The sequence below is a fragment of the Pollachius pollachius genome, assembly GCF_949987615.1.
Source record: "Pollachius pollachius genome assembly, chromosome: 16".
NCBI lineage: Eukaryota > Metazoa > Chordata > Actinopteri > Gadiformes > Gadidae > Pollachius > Pollachius pollachius.
This window is the reverse complement of record NC_136949.1, coordinates 20,086,118-20,098,794: the sequence shown is the minus strand read 5'-3', so window position 1 is coordinate 20,098,794 and position 12,677 is coordinate 20,086,118. Positions and strand designations below refer to the sequence as shown.

General features: G+C 45.0%; 1 protein-coding gene across 2 annotated transcripts in view; it reads right to left on the bottom strand.

Moving 5' to 3' along the window:
* The window catches only part of LOC307087498 (uridine-cytidine kinase-like 1), a 35,251-nt gene extending 30,003 nt beyond the window's left edge, over nucleotides 1-5,248 (bottom strand). For both annotated transcript variants that reach the window (XR_013812501.1, XM_079753092.1), the window contains exons 1-3: nucleotides 5,143-5,248; nucleotides 3,365-3,573; nucleotides 489-595 (exon numbers count right to left, since the gene is read on the bottom strand). Coding sequence is in view for 1 of the 2 variants with exons in the window: in XM_079753092.1 (XP_079609218.1) it covers nucleotides 489-595; nucleotides 3,365-3,573; nucleotides 5,143-5,234 (408 nt within the window). In the remaining variant the exon portion in view is untranslated. The remainder of the gene's footprint in view (nucleotides 1-488; nucleotides 596-3,364; nucleotides 3,574-5,142) is intronic.
* Nucleotides 5,249-12,677: the final 7,429 nt, after the last annotated feature.

Here is a 12,677-nt window from a genome sequence, read left to right as displayed (position 1 = left end):
TTTTATTAGAGAAAAAGCTTTTGTCATAAATATGACTTTCTATGAACAATGCAATAATCAATGCAGCTTGCATTACAAGACAATATGGAAGTATGTAAAAAATAGCATTCTTTTCTTTGTCATTAAAGAAAAAGCTGCTCTTGAATTAGAAGGAGTTCTTGTGTCTGGCTGTGAGTTTGCGTGCATGCTATGAGTAGGCTGAATCGCAATCGTGTCAAGACAAATCAGATTGGCCAATACACACTGAAGATAAATGAAATAATTTTAAAATTACAAAAATTATCCCTCTCTGGCGAACAGAATGTTGCAGCAGGCGAACAAATTAAAAATGTTTTTTTTGATTATTAATTTATCTTCATTGAGACGGAATCGTTCAAGAGAGAATCGCGATGCATCGAAGAATCGATTATTTTTCCCACCCCTAGTTATGTAGATAGTATACGATGATTAAGGAGGTAGATATGTGATAGAGACTAGATAGGCGGTACCTTGTAAAAGGAGTCCATTGAGAGAAGAACCACCCAGGGAACATCCAGCGCCTCAATGATCTTATTGGCCACAGTGGTTTTCCCAGAAGCACTCCCTCCACAGAGGCCTATGGGACAGAAAGAGGAGCTGCCAAGTTATTTTTAATTATACACAACTGCATAGGAAGGCCTTGACCATACACAGTGGCCTGGACTGTGTGTAGAAATATGAGAAAATGTGAAAAAGCATTAGTATGGCCAGAGGAGTACATAGGTAGACATTATTTTACATCTGACGACCGATAACATTTCCATTTGATTGGAAAGTATATGCTCACTCAAATGGAAATTGATATTATGAAAAAAAGAACACATTCAAAATAAGTTTCAGTGATCCAATGAAATTATCCAAAGTGTGAAATATTGTCGAATGTCCAGTCTTCAGACCAAGACTAATCTAAAAGAAGTCAATGCTATTTTAACAAGCTATTAAGTTTTCTAAGTTAATATCATTAAATTTAACCCCACAATCCGGGGTGAACTTCTATCTAAACCTTTATTACCCTTTTCAATAATTAATGAACAATTTATAAAATAAGCCATACTGCATGCTGAAAAATCTATTCAGTCCAGTATCACGATATTTGATCATATACAGTATTTTATATCGATACAGTAGTGCAAAGTATTGCAATTAGGGCAATCTTATTTTAACGCGATTAATACAAAATTGACACACTTCTTTATTTTCTATGATTTTGAAAGGTTTTGCCTACAGAATGTCAACATTCATATGTGGTGATCACCAAGTTTCATATTCAGCCCACACTGAGTGAGTCAATAAAACGCCCTCAAGATCACTTGGTGTAGTTTTTTTGCTTATTAAGTACATTTGGTATGAATGATAATGTGTCATTCCATTTGATAATCTCATTTAACTTCAATTGGAGTGGTTTAAAATATCATTTCAAAGTGCGATTAATCGCGAGATAACTCACCAATACTATGGGAATAATCGCGATTTAAAGTTTTAATCTTTACCCAGCCCTTATTGTTGTATTTAAAAGAAAGAATAAATTGTTCACTCCGATAGCATGTAGCATGTTGACCAACTCCTTTTTCTGAACAATAATGTCAATTTTCCTAATTCAATTTAACATTTTGGTTGATGACCTTGCAGCCAACAGGACTGGACTCTAGCAGTACACATTTGGTTATTTTTCTCAATTTGTTTGAAGCTCTGAGTTACTCTTATTTATATGATTATTCTCAGGTTTGTTACTCTATTATGTCTGCTTTATGTTACTCTATTGTATTTCAATAATTTTAAGTTATGTTCTGGAAGCTCAGTGAGAGGTCTCCTATTCAGAGAATAATTACTAATGCCGCGTTTCCGCCGACAGGTTCGTTATGAATAGGTGCGGCACGGTTAGCGTTTCCACCGCCAAAAGTGGGCGGAGTCCGGACTTAGAAGTGATTAGCCGTACTCATCTCGCAGTACTCCTCCGTTGGGGTACCAAGACATCTGAAAGGGTGCCAACAAGTTCGAGCTACACCCGCCGTCCGTTGATTGGTTTACAGAATCGTCACTTCCGTGCGACAGGGGGATAATAACGAAACAAACACATTACCCGCAAGGTATTTCTGGACAACGGCGAAAGCTTAGTTTATTGAAGAAAATGATGCGCAAAAGTTTGCCGTCCTTCTTGGACGTCCTACATTTTTAATCTTTGTTTATTGTGTCGCGTTCTTTTTCCTTGGATTTATTAGCAGGCTACACTGTGTCAGGCTACTATGAGATCACGATGCTTGCGTAGCTGCCGTGGCTATCGCCATCCGTCTTAAACCGCCCCCTACCATAAGGGTACTGTCGGCGGTGGAAACGCAAGCCGTAACTGTGCTGGGTCAAATAACACCTTCACTACTAGGCCAAGGCGCACCCGTCGCTGGAACCGCGCCATAAGGTACTGTGTCCTGAATGTTCAAGGACAAGTTTTTGCACTACCCTCCTAAGTTTTTTGCACTTTAGTTAATGTGTAGAAGATAATGTTGTACACAGAATTAAATGTGACATTTCAAGTGAGATAAGCAGTCTTATTTTCATCATTTTTTGTAATGTATTTGAATAATATGGGGGACATTAATCGCAATATATATATATATATATATATCGCAGAATCTAATCGCAATACTTCTGTAATCTGTATCGCAAAATCACAATAATCAAGAATCGTTGCACAAATTTCAAAATACTATTGAATCGTCACATTTTTGCCAATTCCCAACCCTAACGATGATGCGTCTGAGACAGAACACACAGTTCTATATACAGCTCCAAACAGGAACCAGGGCAGAGGTCCCTGCGGCCTGCTTGGAGCGGGGTCGGGAAGCTCTGGACCTTCTTTCATTTGTAACCATAAACACCGGTCAGCCAAACGCTCTGTGAACATATCTGCTCTAGTTGACCGTTTCTGTATGAGCACATTTCAAATTTAGACAACTGCTCACTGATTTATGACCAATAAGGGTCCCTGATTTCTTCAGAGATTCCATCTTGCCTGTCCACCACAGGCGAATGAATGCAACACTTTTGGACGGTGGGCAGGGAGAGAGCAGATTGAGGCTACGTTTTTGCGTCTATAGTACAAAAAATGTTCTGCCTTCTTCTGCGCTCTCTTTACATGTCTCAAATCGTACCTACAGCACCATTAAATGACACAGCTGCATAGTCCAAATGATAATGGTGACAATATACAGCAAACGCTTTGAATTTTATTCCACTGTATATTTTTTTGCAAAGGTACAACTCTGTAGGTTTTAGATAACAACTTTCTGGCCCAATCACTAGAAAAGTGTTAATGTAAAAGTCTTTAAAACATACAAGGGTGTGCTCTCACCAATGACAAACGCCTCTGTAAAGGTTGTCCCTGCAACGTTGTACCAGGGTGGTCTCCCAGCTGTGTAGATGGTCCTCTTACTGGTTCTCAGCAAAGGGGGCTCTGTTTTGGATTGGCTGGTTGTCCGTTTCCGTGGGGACAGCGAAGGGGTCAGAAGACATCGCTGAGCGTGGCACGGCAGGCTGTCCATGGAATCATCACTGCTCCCGCTGGGGGGAAAAGAAATGTCCACTTGACATAGGTAGTTATTCATTTGACAATGCTGGATGAATGAGTGCAGAGTGAACGGGTGACCATCAGAAGTGCCTAGTGAGCTCATGACCTATCCCAACGCCACTACCATGTGTTTCAGGCATTCAGACATGAATGAACATGAGAACTGTTCTGCCGAGAGAGAAGAGACTGAATCCAAAATCTCTGAATCCAGTCTACGGAGTTCTCTTGCAGTGTTAGTGTGTGTGTGGTTGAGGGGGTTGCTGGGGGATCTTGCCAGTCTCCCCAGGAAAAACACAGCTGCCCTGGACACACCTGGGCGCTGGGACAGGCTCTCGCATGAGTAAGGTTGTCATCACGTGGCCGTTACTACTGAAGATAGATCAAATACTTCTTTCTTTACGATTAAAAGCATACTAGAGTGAACCAAAATCAATTAAAACTTTTCCACTATCTAAAGAATCACCAAAAATAAGTGCATTGATAACATCTTTCTTTCCTTAGAACCCCAAAAGCTGATTAGATATAAGAACTTGATCCAGCTATAATGGCTCAGAAAAAGTAGTTACATTTAAATTTAAGTTAAACGTCATCAAGGCCATTTTTATTTTACCAAAGTGGCATCGGCAATCATAGAAGAAGCCATGCTTGTTTTTGCAAAGCATCTTAATAGATACAACCAATTCATGTTCACAACCACTTTTTTGGTTGTTCCGGAGAAGTAGACTGAGATTTTAGGCTACCCTTAAGACAAGAGCTTCGCATAGCTTTAAGACAGAGATGTTAGGCTATCTTTAAGACGGAGATGTTAGGCTGTCTTTAAGACAGAGAAGTTAGGCTGTCTTTAAGACAGAGAAGTTAGGCTGTCTTTAAGACAGAGATGTTAGGCTAGCTTTAAGACAGAGATGTAAGGCTAACTTTAAGACAGAGATGTTAGGCTATCTTTAAGACAGAGATGTAAGGCTATCTTTAAGACAGAGATGTTAGGCTATCTTTAAGACAGAGATGTTAGGCTATCTTTAAGACAGAGATGTTAGGCTATCTTTAAGACAGAGATGTAAGGCTATCTTTAAGACAGAGATGTTAGGCTATCTTTAAGACAGAGATGTAAGGCTATCTTTAAGACAGATATGTTAGGCTATCTTTAAGACAGAGATGTTAGGCTATCTTTAAGCCAGATGTTAGGCTAGCTTTAAGAGAGATGTTAGGCTTAGCTTTAAGAAAGATGTTAGGCTAGCTTTAAGATCGATGTTAGGCTAGCTTTAAGACCGATGTTAGGCTAGCATTAAGAGGAGATGTTAGGCTAGCTTTAAGACGAGATGTTAGGCTGGCTTTAAGACAGATGTTAGGCTAGCTTTAATACTGACGTTAGGCTAGCTTTAAGACTGATGTTAGGCTAGCTTTAAGAGGAGATGTTAGGCTAGCTTTAAGACGAGATATTAGGCTGGCTTTAAGACAGATGTTAGGCTAGCTTTAAGACAGTTAGCCCGCCAGCTAACATCAGAAGAGCTGCTCATCGAGCGGTTAGGTGTGGACTATTACTAGACGCATTCTCCTTCTGATACCTGTCAGGTCTTGGCGCAGGCCGGTCCTCCTCCACCCCTTCATCCTTGGGTATCATGGGCATGTCTTCCTCTGGGCTGGTGGAAGTCGCCATGTTTCCATGTCGAGGACAACCGGCGCGTGTACACGCAGGAGAGGCTTGATGACGTCAGCCTCTGTGTACAATAGGGCGCCGAGCATCACACGCACACACACACACACACACACACGCACACACGTGTGGCGGACTGATCATTGACATTAATATCCATACCATATAGTACCATCGCTGAAGGATCTCATTTGGCATATTTATTAATTGACAGGAGTGAGGCCCGTGCTAGGCACCATGTTAACCAAACCAGAACCCAACTATAAATTAAGCAGATCCGTGATTGATTTATCTTTTTGTTTTTATTTGCTCATTATATATTTTATACAATAAATAAAAAGCACACAAACAATTCTTGCATTGGATCTAGGCATAAGCCCAGATATTGGCAAATATACATTGAAATCTAGCTATACAACAGGCAAATGTATTAATATGTATTTATTATTAGTATTATTTATTAGTAGTATTATTAAAATAGAAATGTCATTAAAACGTATAATTAATAGGACAAAATACATAAAGTTAGCTGCCGTAAACTGTAATTACCTCTGTTGTACGGCCCAGCATCAGGTGATGTTGTCTATTGTCTATTTGTATATTTGATGTTGAACTCTTGTTAACATATGTTCGACCTTATAGTTATGGTCCTTTTCCTGTGATTAAGTAATGAAAATGAATAAATAAACACAATTAAACCTAAATGAAAAATTAAGAACTACTGCAGAGGCATGCCACTTTGTAGGTAATAGAGCATAACAGTGACCGCCCCCTTTTTGAACAGCTCTCTTGGCTTGTATTCCAGTTACGTACAGCTACAACAATTACTAAAAAGCAATGGTAGTGCTATATCAGCCGCCCCCTGGTGGCAAGGACGGCAGTGAAGCTGCCGAAGTTCTCCGGGGCAACGCAGCTTGAGCCGTACCTTACTCAGTTCCGGCTTGTTGAGTGGCACAACGGCTGGGGTGCCGGGGAGGCGGTCGTCCACCTAGCCCTGGCGCTGGAGGGGACGGCGGTGCAGGCGCTCCTGGACCTGGCCCCAGAGGACCAACGGGACCTCCGGGCCTTGATCCGGGCGTTGGAGAGGCGTTTCGGGCAGCGGGCGGCCGTGAACGACAGCCGGGAGCTGCTAACCAGCCGCCGCCGCCAGGAGGGGGACGGGTGGGGGTCTACGCAGCCGATGTACTTTCAGTACGCCCAGCGGGGCTACCCCGACTTCCCTGCTGCGGCTAGGGAGGAACTAGCCCTTCATGCGTTCCTTCAGGGACTTTCCCCGCCGCAGCTGGGGCAGCACGTCCGCCTCATCATGCCCCCGACCCTCGATGTGGCCCTCGACGTGGCGGAACGGGCAGAGCGGGAGTTTTGCGACCAACCCAGCCTGCAGCACGTCCACGGAGGATGATTGCCAGGACCAGTGTGGTCCGGCCAAGTACTGCTGCCGCCGCTGTGGTGCCCGGGAGGACGCGGCTGGGACAGCCCTCTCCCGTGGCACAGTGGCATTCCAGTCCGGGCAGGACAAGGACCGGGTCCGGAAACCCAGGAAACCGGACCTCGAGCCGGAGCAGTGTCGGTGGGTCAAGGATTGCGGGCGCCGGCGTGGCCGTCGGAGGGCCAGGCGTCGGAGGGCGGCGGAGGATGGGGTGAACGGACGGCGCTCCAGCGCCGCCCTACGGCAGGAACTGGTGGGGGCCCCGATGGCGGTGGTCCCCGACCACACCCCCAGGACTAATAGGGACTGTTGGAGACGGGCGTCCCAACCAGGGAGGAAGGCTGCGCCGCAACGGGGCCGCCGCTGGCTAATGGGTCTGGGATGTTGTGTGTTAATTGTGTGTTGTTCCATTGTTGTGTGATGTGTAGTGTGATCGGGACCATTAGTGAGAGTGTTGTGTGTGTTGGTCAGGTGTCCCGTGTTTCTGTTACGTTCGTTCGTTAATAAAGGCAGTCCGTAGTCGTGCGGTGTGTGGGGCACGGAACTGCATAAATGTTCAACCTGGGCTCCCGTCTCGTCCTTCCCGTGCTGCTCGCCACAGTATTTTCACCATTACATCGTAATAATTAACAACCAAAATACACAGGGTCCGTCTTCATTTTGAAACATTTTAAAATGTTTCTCAAAATTATCCCCCCCTCTGGTTTTTTCACAAATCGCACCCTGGACATATTATAGAATGGACACCGGATTCCAAAATTGCGCCCATTCATTCCTACGTAAACTGCTCAATGGCACAGGGCAACATCAAGGAGAGATATGCTTCCGCATCACGGGAGCCTAGCCACGCCCTAGTTCATGACGTACCGGATGCAGAAATATTCTTGATTTTTAGCATTGTTAGCATTGTAGCATCATAAGCGAGAGGTCTGAGCGATCGCAGTCGCATTGTTTACCGGCCGTGGAAGTATAAGTTAACTTCATATATATGAAAGATTGCTCAATATAACATATAATACCAACAACATAGTAAATGTATGTAGGCCTACAAAACAATACAGTTCAATGTTGCTTAAGAAACAGATTCCATCCAACTATTTACGAAAAATGCAATCAATAATTTATATACAAATAAATGGTTACATATTGATCAGCAACGAGGTTGGAGTAGCCTACCCACATAAATAATTGTAATACACCAACATTGTTAACTGTCACACAGCTAAGCAAGCAAATGAAAAATTAAATACTAACACAACTGAAATGTTTATTAGGCTATTAACAATATTATGAAAATGATACCGTAATGCACCCGTTCCTTGACTTTGGATCTTTTGAATAAATGGATCAATAAATGGTGAACCGCAATGATCGCAAGCAGAGGAACGTGAGTCATTGAGCAGCAGCTGAACCAGTCTAAAAATCCCTTTCTCACTAAAACACTTTTAATGACTAAAAGTCACCAAAGTGCCTAAAAACCATCAACGCCATTCGTGTTAAGTAAAAAGAAAAACCTCGGACACGAGCAGTTAACGGAGCCGTGCACTAGGCCCTCTCGAATGCCGGGCCGAAACAACATTTGTTTCACTAAGACTCCTTTCAGCTGCCCACCCCTCCTCCAGCAAAAAATAATAGCATAAAACGGCTAATAAAACGCTTGAGGTGGCGTTTTGAAAAGAGAAAACATACATTTTTTTAGTACATGGCATAAGGGTAATTATGAGCTTTTGATTGATATCGAGTTATCTTTTGCGGAGACACATTCCTGTTCCCCACTTGTATTGGAGTGAACGGCGATATCTACTTCTGGGCCACTTGAATCGAGGGACCCGTCCACAGCCCGCTTAAACAGCTGCAATACCAGGCTTGGCCGCTGAGCACTGGTGGATTGCGGAAGTATGCACGGTTCACGCTTGGTTTCAATGGAGAGAAATTATCTTCTGATCCCAGTCTTTATATGCCCCGGATTACACATGTTGTTTGTGGATTTAAATGATAATTTTTCATGTCAAGAGTTTGATCGTTTATTGTGCAATTGAGGTCATATCAGTTATAGGCTGTAGAGAAAACACAATGAGAAAGACTACATGTCTCGGATGTGCCGTCACGCTCCCTGCGACTGGCGTGGACAAGATCGACTATCCCCCTCTTTTGATGCTTTTATCCTCCCCTTGGAAAAAACCTAAAATCTTTTATCAAACTTCTTCACGAAAATGTTCAGTTTTCTTTGCATGAAAAATTATCATTTAAATCCACAAACAACATATGTGTAATCCGGGGTGTAATAGAATTGTATGATCACATGATATAATAACTTGGACCCATGTGTGGACGTCTTTTATTATAAGTAACCAAATCATTTACATGGTGTCAGAAGTAGTTCGAGCCGACGATGCCGAAGTTTAATCCGCCAGACAGTTTCTGCTTCGAGAGACCTGCAGAATGGAGCGATTGGAAGAAACGCTTCATGCGGTACCGAACGGCTACGACGCTGGATCAAGAGGACGGAGGGGTACAGGTCAGCACCCTTATCTACGCCTTAGGCGGGGAAGCAGAGAACATATTCGGGTCTTTCCATTTTGATGAAGAAGATGACTGAGAGGATTTTGAGGTAGTAATGGGCAAATTTGATGCTTACTTTATACCGAAACGGAATGTCATCCACGTGAGGGCTTGCTTTTACCAACGTGTGCAGGAGAGAAGGTGGAGATTTTCATTTGCGCACTTTATGAACTTTCTGAGCATTGCGAATTCGGAGTTACTCGTGAAGAGCACATTAGGGACCGAATTGTGGTGGGCATCAGGGACAAAGAACTCTCCCGAAAACTCAGCTTATCTCAAATCTCACGTTAGAGATGACAGTTCAGGAGGCTCATCAACAGGGGGAGGTGAAAGCTCAGGTTAGCCAGCAAGGTGAGGCCGCTGCATGTGCTGTAGAGGAGGTCGAGCGGGGCTTTAGCAAACTCAAAATGGACGAACGGAGATATAACAAAACGGACCAACAACACAGACGCAGTGAACGGGGTAAGACATGTAATAGATGTGGCAAAATGACGTACAAGATTCAAGAACATTGTCCTGCAATTAAGTCCACATGCAACAAGTGCAAGAAGATTGGGCACTGGGAAAGAATGTGCAAAAGTAAAATGGTAGTGAATGAAGTCAGCGAACAAAGAAAATGCAGCTTACTTTCTAGGCTCAGTAAAATGCACATCCTCAAGCAGTGGCGGGCAATGGACAGTAAAGTTGAATATCTGCCACACGCCAATTAGTTTTAAAATAGACACTGGAGCGGATGTGTGCATTATGAGTGAAGAGACTTTCAAAAATCTCAGCCAAGTGACAGAACTACACCCAGCAAAGGCCGTGCTGTGTAGTCTAGGCGGGCGATTGAACTGTGTTGGCCAATTCACAGTGAACGTGTGGCCCATGGACAAAAAGTACTCATTCAGAGTCTACGTAGTTGGAGGAGAGAGTATGAGCAACCTGCTTAGCAGAGCGGCGGCACAGACAATGGGGCTCGTGAAGAGAATTTGTGAGGTCCGTGGCTCCGGAGGAGAGTTCGGCCTGCTAAAAACACAGCCGGTGCAAATAGCGCTCCAGGAGGATGCCCAATGCTGTCCACCTATGCTGTCCACACTGCCCGCAGAGTCCCCATTCCCCTCATGAAGTCTGTTAAGCTGGAGCTGGAAGGAATGGAGACCAAAGGCGTCATAGAAAAGGTGACGGAGCCCAAGGAGTGGTGTGCTCCCATGGTGCCCGCTCCCAAGAAATCAGGACAGGTGCATATCTGCGTTGACCTACGAAAATTAAACAAGACCGTTAAGAGAGAGGTTTGTTTTGCCGACAACAGATGAGATCACAGCTGAGCTGAGTGGGTCCACGGTGTTCTCCTCAATAGACGCAGCAGCAGGGTTCTGGCAGATACTGCTAGACAAGGATAGTCAGAGACTGACAACCTTTATGGGATATCTCCCACGACTCCCATTTGGGATATCTAGCGCACCTGAAAATTTTCAGAGAAAGATGGTGGAAACACTGGAAGGCCTACCAGGGACGGCTGTTTACATGGACGACATCATAGTGCATGGAAAGGATATGACCCAGCACGACGAACGTCTACAGCAGGTCATGGAGCGCCTGGAGACAGCTGGGCTGAAGCTAAATGAAGAAAAGTGTACATTGAGACAGCAAAGACTACTAGAATTATAGAATTATTTAGGCAAATACATCCCGAACCTAGCTGCTGTGGGGCAGCCCATGTACGAACTGCTGAAGTCCAAATCCGCGTGGACATGGGGCCCAGTACAGCAGTCAGCGTTCCAATGCATCAATGAACTTCTTACAACCCCACCCACTCTGGCGTTTTATGATGTTAACAAACCCACTGCTGTCTCCGTTAGATGCCAGCAGCTATGGAATCGGGGGCGTGCTGATGCAACTGCAAAGTGAGGGCTGGAAACCTATAGCCTATTGTTCACGGCATCTGAGTGAGGCGGAAACCAGGTACGTTCAGATAGAAAAAGAGTGCCTGGCGAGCGTCTGGACTTGCAAACGATTTGGGAAATACTTACACGGCCTACAAGGGTTCAGGCTGATCACAGATCACAAACCGTTAGTCCCGCTAATGAACTCCAAAGACCTGAATACTGTCCCCATCTGCTGCCAGAGAATCCTGATGCGGCTGATGAGGTTCAACCCTACAGCAGAATATGCACCAGGGAAAACCCTTGGCACGGCAGACGCGTTGTCCAGGAGCCCAGTAGGAGATGCGCAGGATGGAGGCGACACCAACGTTGATGTGGAGTGCTACGTAGCATCCATCATCAACAACATGCCGGCTACGGAGGGGAGAATCGACAGTATCAGAGCTGCCACAGTTGTTGATGAAACACTACAAGCTGTGACCAGATACATACAGTCCGCGTGGCCTGATCACATAGGTAAGACACACCCAACGGTTGGAGAGTTCTTCCCCATGAGAAACGAGCTGTCAGTTCACAAGGGCCTGGTGATTAGAAGCAATAGGATAGTAATCCCAGAGGCATTGAGAGCAGATGTGTTAGAACGTATCCATGATGGTCATCAGGGACTGACTAAATGCCGAGACAGAGCTAACTCTGCCGTCTGGTGGCCGGGTATATCAGCTCACATGAAGCAGAAAGTCTTAGCCTGCCAGCCTTGTCAGGAACAAAGGAGAGCTCAGTCCAAAGAGCCTTTGATCTCCACACCGCTCCCGGACAGGCCGTGGAAAAGAATTGGCATGGACTTATGTGAGTACAACAAACAGAACTATTTAGTTATCTCTGACTACTATTCACGGTTTATTGAGATTCTCCATATGCCCACCACCACTACCGCCCAAGTAGTCACAAAACTGAAAGCTACTTTTGCTCGCTATGGGGTAGCAGATGAAGTGGTCAGTGACAATGGCCCACAGTTTTCTAGTGAAGAGTTCAAGCAACTGGCCCGTGAATTAGACTTCACACAAGTCACATCGAGCCCACACCATCCTCAAGGCAACGGGCACGCCGAAAGAGTGGTGCAAATAGCAAAAGGGATCCTGAGACAAAAGGATCCTCTCCTGGCACTCATTTGCTACAGATCTACTCCGTGCAGCAGCACTGGGGTAAGCCCAGCAGAACTCTTAATGGGCCGCAAGATTCAAACCACTCTGCCTACCCTTGACCGCAACCTACAACCCAGACGGCCTAACAAGCAGAGTATCGCAGCCAAGGACGCATCAGAGAAGAGGAAACAAACCTACCACTACAACCAACGCCACGGAGTGAGGAACCTTCCAACACTAAGGGCAGGGGACCACGTCCTCACCAGACTGGACCATCAAAAGTCCTGGGTCACTCCAGCTGTGGTGACTGGCGAGAGCATCGCACCGAGATCCTACCTTGTGGAAACGGAGCAGGGAGCCAGACTTCGCCGCAACCGTCGCAATCTTCAGGTGGTGCCCAGCGTGAGATCTACAGTATCAGGTACACTGGGACCTCCACCAGAGCAGC